This window comes from Cryptomeria japonica, chromosome 11 (genome assembly GCF_030272615.1).
Source record: "Cryptomeria japonica chromosome 11, Sugi_1.0, whole genome shotgun sequence".
Classification (NCBI taxonomy): Eukaryota; Viridiplantae; Streptophyta; class Pinopsida; order Cupressales; family Cupressaceae; genus Cryptomeria; species Cryptomeria japonica.
The window spans coordinates 493,713,476-493,728,926 of NC_081415.1; the positions used below are offsets into that span (position 1 = coordinate 493,713,476).

The following is a 15,451-nucleotide window of genomic DNA, read 5'->3' on the forward strand; positions in this document are numbered from 1 at the left end:
CCTACCTCTTCCACATGTAAAGACATGTCTCTTTCATGAGCTTCCACATGTTTTCTCACGCATGGGAGAACACCTAGAACTCTTGCACCTCCCTTCTTGTCACAAAGTTAAGCCTCCAATATAGGCCCTCACTCCCATTCAATCCTAACCATCCATTTAATATTAAACCTTGGCCACTATTTTTCCTCATTAAAAGTCCATAAATTGAGGCCTCTTCTTCTATTTTGATCATCTCTCCATATCCTTTCACTATGTTGTCCATTTTATCACTCTATCACCTTCACCATGAAACATCGTGTTGATGGATCAATGAGCAACCACATCCAACCTATCAACATATTAACCTAGTTATCATTTTAGGGTTTTCATGTAGTTGTTTTAATAGATTGAGTTTATATGCATATTTCACTTATACATTTGGAAGCATACAACTCCAACATGAATTCCTAACACATGGCCACTCAAAGATTTAGCTTTCCATATGCTTCATAACTCATTAATGACTCTTCAGATCTCCCAATGGACAACCTTTCTCCTTCCAATCTTAGGAGCTCAATGCATGGCCCTTAATATGCCAATGTGGATGTCTTAAAAATGATAACTTATCCATTTTATCAATTCCTTATCACTATTACTTATATCTTGAAAATGCATTTACAATTGGCTATAAAGTATAAATATTAAATATTTTCCTCACATGTCCTATGGAACACTTCCCAAGGAACATGGAGACACATGAATGCAATAGGATTTGCAAGGTTTATGTATCCTTATCCTAACATTCTCTCGCTTGACATTATACATTTCAATTACATCCAAGAGATATATAAAATAAAATCAAGTACAGTGATCAAGGCCCATGGCCTCCTTGCACCAAGAGAACTTTTTTGTGGTAATTGGCTTCGTAAAAAAATCTAGAAGATTCTCCAAAGTGTCAATCTTATCTATCAAGACCTCACCATTCTCAACCATTTCTCACATAAATTGATACTAGAAATCAACAATCTCGGTACAAGCATGATTCATGGGATTCTTGGTCAAATAGATAACACTCTAACTGTCATATTCAATCCTTGCAATCCTTCAATCAAAACAAGTGTCTCTATAACTATACTGCCTCCTTAGAGCCATGTGTAGTAGCCATATACTCTACATCAATGGTACAAAAAGAAATTGTGGATTACCTCTTAGTGATCCAACTCATTGGTTCTCCAAACAAATTAAATACATAGCCACTGGTGGACCTTTGACTATCCATGTCTCCTAGCTAATTTGCATCAACAAATTTATGTATGTCCAATGAATTAACTACATAATTCATACTATTATAAACCAAACACTAATTAGAAGTAGCTTTCAAAGATCTAAACACCCTCTTAACAAAATTTCAATGCTCTATGCTAGGATTAGAAATAAACCTGCTTAGAACTCCCACTGCTTGGGCAATATTTGGTCTAGTGCAAATTATTGCATACATAAAACTCTCAAGGGCGCCAGCTTTAGGAAACTTAGACATATCCTCAAAATTATCATCAAAACTCAAACACATGTCTAGGCTCAACTTAGTACCAACCAAAAATGGAAAGCTAACTGACTTACAATGTTGCATATTAAACCTCTACAAAATAGTATCAACATACTACTATAGCTTAACCAAAGCTTTTTGTGAAGTCAATCTCTAATGATCTCCATCTCAAGAATATATTTTGTAGCCCCCAATTCCTTCAATTCGAATGTGTCAAAAATCTTAGATTTGAGTTCTCTAAGCATTACCTTGTTGTTACCAATAAACAATATGCCATCAACATACAAGACAATAATTAGTATTCGATCACCAATAACCTTATTATAAATGCAATGATCTTCCTCACTTCTCATATAAGCCAAGTTCAATGCAAAAGCATCAAACTTATGGTACCACATCCTAGGTGGCAATTTCAAACCATACAAAGATTTATTTAACCTTATAAAATAATTACTATGTCCCTTTCACAACAAACCATCAAGTTGTCACATATAAATCTCTTTCTCAAGATCCCTATGCAAGAAAGAAACTTTATCATCCATTTGCTCCATCTCAAAATCACAAACAATAGCAATTTAGACAATAAGAGTCTAATAGAAGTCAATTTTGCAATAGGATAAAATTTCAACAAAATCAACTCCCTCTCTTTGGGAGTGGCCCTTGGCCACCACTTCATCCTCGTGTCGCTCTAACTAATCATTTGCTCCAAACTTCATTTTAAATACCCACTTGCATCCAATGAGCTTCCTTCCTTTGGGCAAACTAGTAAGATCCTAGACATCACAATTGTCTAAGGGCATCATCTCCTCTTGCATTTCTTGCATCCAAGGTACACTTTACTCCGAAAAGATAGCCTCCTTGAAAGATCCAAGTTGATCATCGATACTTAACAAAACAAATACACAATAGAAATTTGGTTGGCTATACCTATCAATTGGTTTAACTTGCCTTCTAGATCTCCTCAAAGTAGGAGTAATTGGTTGTACCTATTCATCTTCTTCTATACATTTGAACTCTATGAATTGTCTTCTTCTTCTCCATCCTCAAATTCATCCAACTATTCTTTCACATGTGCATGTCTTGAAGTGCATTGTCTTTGTTTTCTTCTTTGGTTTTCATTTAAACAAGCTCTAAACTCCCTGAAATTATCATCTCTAGAAAACACCATTTTACAGGTTAGAAGATTTCAAAGCTTATAACCTTTTTCATTCTCACTATAATCAACGAATATGTATTTCTAAGTTTTTAGATCTAGTTTAGATCACTTCTTCTAAGGCGCATGAGAAAAAGTCTCACTACCAAAGACCCTCAATTATGGAGTTAAAGGCTTTTTACCTGTCCAAATTTCATTAGGAGTTTTCTCAATAAGAGTTGAACATGGTAATCTATTTATTAAATAACCAACAGTACCAACAACTTCTACCCAAAAGAATCTATCAAGCTTAGCACCACTTAACATGCTCCTACATCTTTCTATTAAGTTTTATTTCATTTTTTAGCTACCTCATTTTGTTGGGTAGTATAAGTAGTAGTCTTATGTCAAACAATACATGCATGCTTACATAACTCATCAAATTCCCTAAAACAATTTTCTCCCCCATTATCAAATCTTTAAACTTTTATCTTATAATTTGATTGCCTCTTAATTGAGGCCTTAAATTCTGTAAACTTAATGAAAACATCATATTTAAAATGTATTAAAAAAAATCCAAGTTTACTTTCAGACACCATCTATGAAGGGAACATAATGCCAAGATTTACCCAAAGAATCAACATCCACTAAACCACCCACATCTGAATGAATAATATCTAATACTATCTTTGCCCTATAAACCCTTTTAGTAAATGATGATCTATTTTTTCCAAACACACAATGCTCACAAAAGTCATTTTAACCAAAATAAAAATTAGAAAAGCAGTCAACCAACCTTTTATTTAGAATGGTCTTAAGACCTTTTTCACCAATGTGACAAAATCTATGGTACCAGAACATGCATTTTCAATGCTAGTTACATTAGCATAGTCACTAAACATATAGGCAACTAGCCTAAACAAAGTCCCTATTTGAGATCCTTTAACTATCACCAAACACCCTCTTACTAACTTGCAACCAAACTTATCAAATGTCACAAGCATTCCATAATCATTCAACTTGGATACAGAAAGAAGATTTCTTGCAACCTGGAATATGTAGAACATTATCAAGAGTTTTTATACTCCCATCACTGAAACACAACTTTACCTTTCTCTTACCAACAATCTTCTTTGTGTTGTTGTTGCCAAGGAAAATCTCTCCCACATCATATGTTTCATAAGGAAAAACCACTCTTTGAGGGGAATCATGTGGTTGGAGTAACCTAAATCAAACATCATCACTAATAATGTTAGCTAAAATAAACGAAGCATCAAAATCATTATCGAAGGACTTTTTTGTGGAGGAATCAACATTATTTTTTCTAAATTTACATTTCTTCTTCCCATGCTTTCTTTTACCGCAACTCTAACACCCCTAGACTTGTCTCCTTTAATTCCTATTTCTTTGGACCTTCCCTAGACATGTAAGGCATCTTAGGAGCCAACATTCATAGACTTTCTCATCTCTTTTGAATGAAGTTTAACAATGAAGTTATCCGTATTCAAATTGCACTACTATCACTTGCGGCAACGATTACATTTTCTCAAGATTTAGGCAAAGAGCAAAGCAATAAGATATACTTATGCTCAACACAAGATAACCCAAAATCAAATTAAATGCATTCCAATGATCAACAATGGATTTACCATCTTTCATTTTTTAAGAATACAACCTCCTTTTGAGATATAACTTATTCAAGAAACTTTTAGTTTAGTAAATATCACATATCCTCTTCCACAACTTGCATGTGGAATCCAAATAGTTCCTCATGCCTTCTTGTTCAACTTCTTCCAATCTTCATCAGTCATGGTAGATGGCTTTGTATCTTGTGAAATTGACAACCACTAATCTCTTTCTTCCAAAAGATCTTCCATCTTCAATTTCCACATCTTATAACCAGTGTCATTGAATTTGTTAATATATGTGTGAGAAGTAGAAGTCATGGCTTTCAATCCTTTCTCCAATTTGAAAAAACCACACAACAAAAGCTCCCACTATAACAAAAAAAACTTCAACACTTAAATAAGATAGATATCCCCCTCTCAAAAAAACTATTAGCTTTGATATCAAATGTTGAAAAACAAGATGAAGAAAGCTTGCAATATAAAAAAAATTATGTGATTTCAAATCTAAAAATAAGATTACCAAATTTGAAACATAAATGTGATTGCACCATTATTATATCAATGAGAATTAGCAAACCAATAAGACACCAAGTTTACATGGATAAATCTTCTTCTAGAAATAAATCCACTAGAGAGAGGGCAAGTATATTATTAATCTTCAAAAGAGAGATCACAACAATAATACACTTCACTTCTCCAACTAAACCTAGAATCGCCTAGAAAGTTGCAAATAACTCATGATGAAGTTACTATGCCATGGCTCCAATTTATAGCAAACTGGGAGAGGAAAAACCATTATTGTTTCCCAAAACAAGAGGTAAGAAACTACTTGCAAAAATCCACACCTAGGAAAGTGGGTAGGCATGAGCATAATAAAATATTTCTTTCAAATGGCTCCAATATGGGTGCCTAACGCATAACAACTCAAACATTTAGTTTTTTGGATGCTCCATAGCTTCTTGATGACTCTTCAAATTTCCCAAAGAACCCTTTTGCTCCCAATCTTAGGTGCCCAAATCATGACCCTTCATATCCCAATGTGGACGCCTAAAGGAGGGTAATTTATCCATGTCTTATCCTTATCACTATTACAGTTCACCTCTTGAAAATGCAATTACAATTAGCCATAAAGTACAAATATTAAATAGTTTCCTCATATCCTAAGGAACATGGAGACACATGAAAGACATGGGATTTGCAAGGTTAGTGTCATTTTATCCTAACATCTATATCCCACAGCTCTACTTTAATGAAATATCCATAATTTTTATTTCTAAGAGCTCACAAATCGTCTTTGTAAAAATTATCCTCACATTAAAATCTCCACCAAATAATACAGCTGCCTCTCTCTGAGTGTGAATCAACTATTTGACTTGGGACAAAAAATTATCCTTAGATGATAAAAATTGATGAATAAAACATTAAAGGTAGTGTTCAAACATTTGATTTAGTATGCCAGCCATTGCTTAAAAAGAGAGAATCAATTGTCATTGATTGAGGATTCCACATAATACATAAGTTGCTTACACATCCTTTTGCTTTCTTAGAGGTCATAAGGGTTGATGTTCTTATTCTAAGACAAATCTAACTCTACTTTAGCCTAAAAAAAATTAAATATATTTATCCATTAGCCTTCCAAGGAGCCTTCTATTGAGGAGGCATTGAAATCACTTTTATTCCAAGATATTAGCTATATATTATAAAGGCTTTGGTCTCTTGGTGCTCACCAAGATATCTTCAAGTTGGGAAGGATTCCTACCATAATATCTATCATTCCAGCATTTTAAAGAATATCATGTTCGTTGGTGTTCCCTTCTCTAACATTTTTGTCAGCCTTCCTCTCGTCATTATGTGTGCATCCCTTGATATGAACTTGAACTTCCATAATTCTTGTACCTATCCTAAATGTTCCTTCGATTGCATGTTCGATTTTGTAAATACAACACATTCGCTAATCAGATGGTCATATTCACAGCATCCCCTAAATCCAATTTGAATGCTTTTGTAGTCTAGAGGTCATTCTCAATCCATTTCCCTAGGTTTTAGATGATGTTTTATGTAGTAGCTTTATTAAATCTACACAAATCCTTACATTGTTGAAGAGACATTTACCATGGAATGGTGTCAAAGTATCAATCACTCGTAGTTTCCTTCGATAAGGTTGGGCATGTTTCTGAAAAGCATATCTAGAACAAAAATCTTGTGGTGAATTACACGATCTTATCCAAACAGAGGCTATAATTGGGATCTCCTTTGTCTTAGTGTTCCTTCAATTGCATGTTGGATAATGTAAATACAAAACATTCCCTAATGAGATGCTCATATTCACAGCATCCCCTACATCCGAATTGAATGCTTTTATAGTCTTGTTGGCACTATTTTCAAAAAAAAAATGCGCATTTTGTATTAGAGTTGCAATCATCAAGACATAATATAAAAATAGCAATCAAAGCTCTTAGGCTTACAGATTTGAGGAGGATCGTGTTTTCTTGCCATGTGGCTTTATAATGCCAAATCTACAAATTTAGCATGAGGTAGTGGGGGTTTGGGGCTAATTTTTATTATAGAAAGAAGATAAACATAAAAGTTCTACAAGGAATTTCAGTCATCACAAGGAGCTTATCATTTCCTTCACTCTTCATTCAAGTTGCTTTGGTGACAGTCCCGTTTTTCATCAAAGGGGGTCATATAAAGGCAGCCATACTTGAGAATCCCAAAACTTGATCAAAATTAATGTTTATCATTATGTTTAAGGTTCCATAATGAAAATTTTGTCTTAGTGTCTTATGCTGAGCAGATTTCTGAGGGTTCCAATGCATCAAGTTTTGAAAGTTTTTGGAGATGGACAAGACTTCGTAACTGCATCACCAAGAAAAGCCAAATTCATGTCATGAAAATTGTTTAGCGAGTCATCAATGGTGGTAAAGGTTTCAGGTTTCTTGAATCTACCAAGCTCAAAACAAATTAGCTGCTTCAAAAACATTGAGAAGTGTCATTCACGCATCAGACAGGTTATTTGTTCTAATTGCCATTGTTGGAGGAGCACCATTCTTGGATAAATTGATATATGAAACATTGAACGAATAACCTTTATAACCTTAGATATGGGTTGCTATACACCCAATCCCAGAGGAACATTGTTACATCCCTTGAGATAATCATATACCATCAAAGATAGTATTTAACCTTAACTGAAATATACAAACATTGAACAAATTACATATTGGTTGCTCAACATCCAACTGTAATGTTGAATTGAGTCCCACCCGAGAGGTAATGATCCTATAGCCCTCCATAACTCGATATGATAAGCTAAATTGAAATATCAAAACATCGTATGAACTGTAGCTTCAGAGTCATTGAATCTAAAGAAATGATGTTTTGATTTGTATTAAATAGATGCGTTACACATAACAGAATATAATTAGGACATGATTTACAAGATGTTCATATAATGCCTTTTAAAGTTGTATGGTATGATGGCCTCATATAGCCGTGCCTAGACCTCATGTCATATATGTCGGACCTCCATATTTGTAGAGAGAAAAATGATTCCGCTACTGGACTTCCAGTGATATAATTTGTAGGGGGATAAGACCCTAAATACATGATGACATAATCCCTCCCTAATCTGGGCACAACAAATATAATATTACACCCACTAAACAAATCTTGAGAATATTTTCCTGGTAACAAAGAGGTCACAAATACCTGAAACTCCTAGTGCCATGTTTTGCCTAGGATTTTGTAGGTTGACTTCAAGCTAATTATCTGTCCTCTAAGTTGAAAATACATATAGATCCCAATCATTGTAGAGATAGTTGCATGTCTGAATCACATTTCAAACAACCTCACTAAATAAAAAACATTTTTTACAAATGATACAAAGGTGTTTGAAAGCGTCCAGGAGGTGATCCATGAAAACTTTCTATCGTGTGAAAGAATAACTGTTGTTTATGTTGTTCTTGTCTTCCTGCAAGAGAACTCGTAAAAATAAAAAATTATCACCTCATGTGCCTGTTGTTCCTAAAATTCCCAATTTTATTTTAATTATGTCGCCACCTTTTATAGATGTTTTGTGGTAGTAACTGTGATTTATAAATAAAACTGTACCACTACCAAACTTGAAAATCTATGTGCCATATTTTATTACTATAATTACCAAAGTTAAATAGGTAAATGATACTTTATTCCAATAATAACAATAATTGATGTCAGGACTATGGATTACCAAAACTAACTGGAATTTGTATTTAATAATAACTAATAAGTGATTCTGGATGGGGGTGTAAACCAACTCCCACTGCAAATGACAAAATTTAGATGTCCTCCTCCTGAGACAAATTCCAGCATTCTTCTTAACATTACCACTCCTCAGAGTTTTTATCTGCTGTGACACAACTGAAATTAAACCAATAGCTCAGATATTGGATGAGATATTATACTTGACATTTGCAGGCATAAGTTTTGACAATATGCCTCGCAAAAGTGATACCCCACACATGGATATCAAACATAATCAGTACACTCTTACACTCACCAAATACTTAAGACACCTATTTGGTATGAGTAAATTTCACAAGCAATCTCCAGTAAGTGATGAAACCATGTGGTTCCAGCTCTTGAATATGGAGTCCCCTTCATCTATGCTTGCTTGAAAGTTTGTCTAGTGTAAAACATTAATTGCAATCGCCTTTGTTTATATCCAGGAATATTTTCCAGTGATTGTGATTTCATGGAAGCAGAGTAGTTACAAAGAAAATTTAAGATTGAACACTAAAAGATAAGCCAAGCCAATCCTATCCAAACCAAAAAAAGGAATTCGCAGTTTGTAAGCCTCGTTTATCAAGCACAACTATAATCACAGTGAAGCCAAAGTCTATCCTTATTCATTTAAAATTCTACAAGCAATCCATGTCACAACAGCTCACACCAGCTGAGAACAAATCTCTTCGTATTAAAATTGAGCTCCTGCAAATTGGGTAAAATCACGCATCTTTGCGTACATCCAACAATCATCCCTCCTATGCACATCTCTACTCAAATAATGTTCTTAGTACAATGCATTCTCTTTAATGACAAGGCACAAGTAACCAGCAGCTCATGGTATAATAAATATAGATGCACAAAATTACAGGAATGCTTACATCAGAAAGCTCCTGTTAGTGCCATATTCTTGCACATGGTCAGAATACAATAAAAAATTTATCCAGAAGCACTTTGTAAACACATATTGATCGCATACACTCGAAGTCCCACTAACTATTCTAATGGTATAGCTCTTTGGGCGCCTCCAACAATACACAGAAAACATGCAGAACTTTGTGTGCTGCCTCAAAACCTTGTACCTGCGCATTTACGATGAGATGCCAATGCTGCATGAGCTTCAATAATAGCTCTGCTGGGAACACTTAAAGGAAGGATATGTTGGGTGGCCAACAATAAAAGAATGGCAGACATTCAAATACTGGAATCAAGAGCTTTACACATCTGATTCAAAAAAAGCTCTGCAAGTTACATCCACCGCCACATAACAGCTGCACATAGATAGTACCCTACACCCAAGAACTATATATCGGGGTGCTACAACAGGATATTTCATGGAGCAATGCAATTGAAGAACACATAAGCTCTTGAAGATCCATTAATACAGTGTGGCGAACGGACACACAAGAATATGTTAGACCACATAACAAATTCCTAACACGAACAACAATGACAATTAGAATAGCACCACAACAGCTGATCAACAAACATTTTAGACGCCATATTTCAGCAACCTCTCTTTTACTGGAGGCTCAAGGGCACCCATGCATTGGTCCCATGTAGTTCCAAGCATCTGATCCAGAACAAAGCAAGGTCTCCCATCTCAGATAGTGAGGTCACACAGAAATAAGTGAACAAATAAAACTAGCAAACAAAAGCGAAATGTATCATAATCTACAGACTTGAAGTAGGTAATAGGATAAAAGCATTACAAGATTTACCTGCTTATAACCATGGAGAACATGGCATATTTCATTGTGTAGATCCTCACAACGTATTTCCTGAATGTAGACAGGACAAGTCACTAGGAAAGGTTCTCAAATCTAAATCTAAATTTAAATAGTAAACCTAAATGATCAGGGAAAATGTAGTTGAGGCAGTTACTTACATGCCAGCTTGCAATGGCTTGACACATATGAACAAGAGAGCTCAAAGCACCAGGAGGATTTGCTCTCACCTGTACACATTCATTAGTTTAATAAAAAATAGAAATGTTATAACAGAGAATCGCATTAAAGTGTTCTACAATATTCATTTGATGCATACCATAGCACACAGGCCTCGAAATGCATCCTCTTTCTCAATGTCATCACGAATCCTGTATGTTAACATCTATGATATTAATTGTGGGTTTATTCTTAGAAATACAAACAATAGATTTCCTATTTTCCAACATATTAAAAACACAGTGAATATACTAAAACCAATTAGAAAAGCAAACAGAACAGTCCGAAACTTGCCAAATGGAAAATTCTCTTGAGAGCAGTCTTCTATAATGAGCTGGGTGCTCAATAAGGGGATTTCCAACCTATTACATTCTATTTGTTGTAAATTGTTTTACAAGGATTCCTACCACAAATAAAAGACAGACCATTTAAATCTGCTTAAAAATTTCGCAAATACTAAATGCAACTTGTATTTTATTTAAAGCCCTCCCATAAATGAATTTTCAAAAGAGCACAAGAAAAATCCCCTAAAAATGTGATTTTGCAACAACAATTCTTACATGGCACCCAGCTGTTCCAAAAATTGTTACATGAGTACCACCCAGGAGTAAGTTAACATTGGTCATTAAATATAGTTAATTCTTTCATAAAAATTTTATGGCTATATCTTCTGCATAGATCCTACTTCAAGTATTGTTCCAACAGCAACGTTGACCAAAGGAAACACAAAAATACATCGGTATAGAGTAAATAACATGAAAACTGATTGTGCACTATCACTCACATTATGTGTATCCTGGGGCATGTGTCCAGGTACTAGAATAGAGGGATAAAAGAAGCACCACCGACACTGGCTAATGCATCCCACAAATTCCCCATTCAATTGCCATCATGATCCACATATAAAATTTAGATTGCATCTCAGAGTGTAAGAGGATGTGGAACATCCTCTAAAAAACAAGCTTTGGAACATTATGTACATCATCATAAAGTCGATACTTTTTCTGATCCACACATGATCATCCATATTTCTTTATATTCACTCTGTTGATATGACCAATGATGCTCTCAATACATGTTTCTACTCGCTCAAAATGAAGAAAAACATGCACACAATGTGTGCAGGATAATCTGCAGAGTCAATGGAAGAGAAGGCCCTGGGGTGGTCTGGACAATACCTTTCCAACCTTGAAAGAACATAAGTCAGAAGCTTAATTGACTCCAATCCATCATGCCATCTGTGCATGATCTAGTGTTAGGAACATTTGGCTCCAGCCAAATTGACAATGTCATCCAGCAGAAACGTTACAAGGCAAAAACATTCTGCTTCAGTTGATTTGCATACTGTGACTATGGCTGAATAGGACAAAAAAGTAATCATCTTTACTGGGGGTTTGATTCTCCTTGTTACTGTTTCTCAAGCATCTAATGCCACAATATGAACACTATTGAAAAATGGGTGTGGAAGATCCTCAGTGAAGGGCTCTTCAAGATCTATGAGATCATCTGATGGGGAGCAAATTGTTTGCTTACATATAATTCAGTGGGAAAAGGGCCAATGTCTGTTAATATACGTACATCTAAAACTTCCACGCACTAAGTGAAGATTCTTGTTGTACACGATTAGACATGATTGGAGGATACAACACTAGGATCAGGGACCCTGAAACAATAAGAGACCAAAATATATATTAAACAGATATTAGAAACGTTGAATTGTTAAAAGACATGTTGGATTTTAATTGATAATCAAATGAAGCAACTGGAATATTGGGTCTATAAGGGAAATGGGGAGACACAGACTAGAAACTAGCTCAGATATCTTAAATATGCCCTAGCTGAAAACGCCAATAGATATCCATATCACACACACACAAACACACACATACATTATATTTAAGACATCTGTTCATTACTTCTCCATATGTGTTTATTCAACTTTGAGTTCATTAACTCTTAACAAAATATGGCAAAACTCTTCTGCGAAAGAGAAGAACATTTCATTTTTTTAAAAAGAACATTCTTACAGAAAACTAATAGACTTGCGTGCAAAGAGAAAAACGCGATGGTGACATAAAATGTTCAAATGCAGTGAGCCTATCTTTGGATAAAACCCATCCCAGGCTCCCTAAAGTTATAGCAGTGCTTCCTAGAATAGATTCACACATAAAGTGTATCCTCATAGAAAAATAATACTTCCGTTCAAAGAGAAAAACATCATTGTCACATGAATTGTTCCATGAACTTCCATCCTATCTCAGGAGAAACCCATTCTACTTCCAGAAGTGATTCTCACACACAGAGTGTATCCTTACAGAAAAATAAGTGACTTACATGTGAAGAGTAATACACCAAATTCACATGAAATGTTCCATCGTATCTCTGAAGAAACCCATCCCAGTCCCACTAGAAGTGATTCTCACTCACGCACTCACACACACAATGTTAAAGATACCTATCCATTTCTTCTGCCTATCTTATGTTTTAACTTTATGTTCATTAACTCTAACAAAATATGTTGAAAATCTTCAGTGAAAAAGAGTAGTATAACACTAAGAGACTTACGTGCGAAGTGCAAAACACCATGGTCGCATGAAATGCTCCATATGCAGTGAAACTATATCTGGACAAACCCATCCCAGCCTGCCTAGAGTTATAGCACTGTTTTCTAGAAGTGATTTATTCAAACCCTGTAAAATCAAACACAAAAATGAACTCGGCCAATTCAATATAATAATAAAAAAATGGGGGAACAAATTGGAAAATGACTAACACCATGAGAACACCGTCCCATAGATTAAAGTTGAACTGATACCTCAGTATTAGAGAGGATTGGAACAAGACAGGACATAATACTCATTGCTATGGGTGATATCTCCTGTCGAAGCTGAAAAAATTTCAGATATCAGAATTAGAAATAAGACGGAAATGGGATACTTCATATCTATTGATTAAACAGTGAGAAAAATTGATTTACCTATTCTAAGAAGAAAAAAATGATTTGTACAAAAACCCACCTTTATAGCAATTTCCCCAATAGCCCAACAAGCATTATTTGCAACAGAAACATTTTCCTTCACTTCTGCCGGTTGCTGATCATTCCATAATCAAAACATTATATAACCAAATTATTAATTATTTTCATACATCATATATCAACATCCCTATCTTCATAGAAAGAGACAAACAAGCAGGAAACAATACAGAGACAAACAAGAAAGAATAATCTTTAAAGAAAGCTAGCATTGAACAATTACCAATTGCTTGGCAGCAGCATTCAGGAAATCAGCCAAATTTGGCTGCAAATGCACTGCACAGACCTGTTCAGTAAATGAAGAAGCAAACACGATACAAAACAACATAGAACAAGTAAGTTTCTCTTTACTTTGAATTTTAAATAAAACATGCTGCACAGAAACATGAATTCTATATACAGATTTGATAAGGTTACTTGCTTTTGCAAGGTCGCCAAGTAATGCAAGGGCACTTTGACGAACATCAGCAGCCTCGTCTGCACAACATTGTAAAAGTAGATTTCTTAAATCACTCCTGGCAACCTGCAAAAGGATCCATAAATGAAGACAGGTGAAAAAATGTCATGAGAAAATAAGAATATATTGCATAAATATTCAAACAATACAATATTCATCCAGTTGACAACCTTGCATCAAAATCTAAGTGTCTCTGACCTTTCAAATTATTAGCCATTTAATTGTACAAATAAACCAGACTCCAGTGACACAAACTGAAGATCATATTGTGAATAATGAAGGCGCTTGAAGGCAAGCTACATATTTCAGACAAAAACACATAACACAAACAAGACAATATGTAAAAATAACATGTGTGACATCATGTGATAGCTATAGAACATTGACTGATAACACTGGACAAATGCCGCCAACAATTGATATTAAGGTTACAAGATTAATAACAAACCAGACTTTCGATTCCACTTCCAAGGCCTTCAGCAAGCCCGGACAGCAAGTCCAACGAACAAACAATAAACTCCTTATCATATGTAACACCTGCCTTTATAGGATCAGCCTGAGTCACAGAAAATGAGAAAATTATTGAATCTACAAATTTTCAGAGAAATGGTTTGGATTACATTTTTTTTATTTTAAGGTTTAGAAACAACCAAACAGCATCAAAATAAACAAAATGACAAAAACTAGATATGATAAGATTGTAAGATATATTCTGAAGTTTAACAGAAGCTCTTAAAACGGTGGTACATTCAACAGCGTTGAATTTTCAACAGTACTTCTAGGCATACCCATCTTTTTTTTAAAACGATTGCTCATAGTGACTCCTACATGGAACATGCCATTAAGCAGAAGGAAGCAAAATAGTGGAGATTTTAAATTAAAAAATTACCTTCACACTTTGCTGGATTCGTATCAGGTTGATACATCTCAGGAATACAGGTTCAGCATACTGAGTAAACCCGGGACCCAATGCCTGCACAGTTCAGAAAAAATCTTGAAGAAGGTTCATCAAATAAGAAATACCTTTGAAATTAAAAAAATCAATAAATATAAACTAAAAGCTCCAATATAATAATATAAGAAAACAGCTGACATAGAACAGAATCAGAAAAGCATGGCAAATCAACCACAGTAAATTACAAAACCCTGCCACAAAATGCAGATATGAAAAGAGCAGCACTGAGACTTGACAATTGCTTTCTGTTCACTTAAGACAGAATTGCATATGTTCAATTGTGTCTTTATCTTTAGGAGTTCAACAGTGGAATGAGTTTAATCAACAGCAGGGTTTCAATAAAAGAGTAATAACAAAAACATGAGGCTGTAAACATTTAAAACACTAAGTATAATAATCATGCAAACCAACAGCTCAAATGAGTCAGAAAAGTCAAATGATCTATGACTAACAACTAATTGCAGCACTTGACATTCATCATAGCGTTCTAACAAGTTCTACAAGAGAT

At 34.7% G+C, this 15,451-nt stretch overlaps 1 protein-coding gene across 1 annotated transcript in view; it reads right to left on the reverse strand.

Moving 5' to 3' along the window:
- Positions 1-9,152: 9,152 nt before the first annotated feature.
- LOC131068306 (transportin-1) overlaps positions 9,153-15,451 on the reverse strand; it is a 65,961-nt gene continuing 59,662 nt past the window's right edge. The window contains exons 19-29 of the mRNA XM_058003472.2: positions 14,878-14,961; positions 14,437-14,544; positions 13,953-14,054; positions 13,755-13,817; positions 13,515-13,589; positions 13,313-13,384; positions 13,063-13,187; positions 10,598-10,649; positions 10,440-10,508; positions 10,273-10,332; positions 9,153-10,124 (exon numbers count right to left, since the gene is read on the reverse strand). Coding sequence (XP_057859455.2) covers positions 10,044-10,124; positions 10,273-10,332; positions 10,440-10,508; positions 10,598-10,649; positions 13,063-13,187; positions 13,313-13,384; positions 13,515-13,589; positions 13,755-13,817; positions 13,953-14,054; positions 14,437-14,544; positions 14,878-14,961 — 891 coding nt within the window. The 3' untranslated portion in view covers positions 9,153-10,043. The remainder of the gene's footprint in view (positions 10,125-10,272; positions 10,333-10,439; positions 10,509-10,597; positions 10,650-13,062; positions 13,188-13,312; positions 13,385-13,514; positions 13,590-13,754; positions 13,818-13,952; positions 14,055-14,436; positions 14,545-14,877; positions 14,962-15,451) is intronic.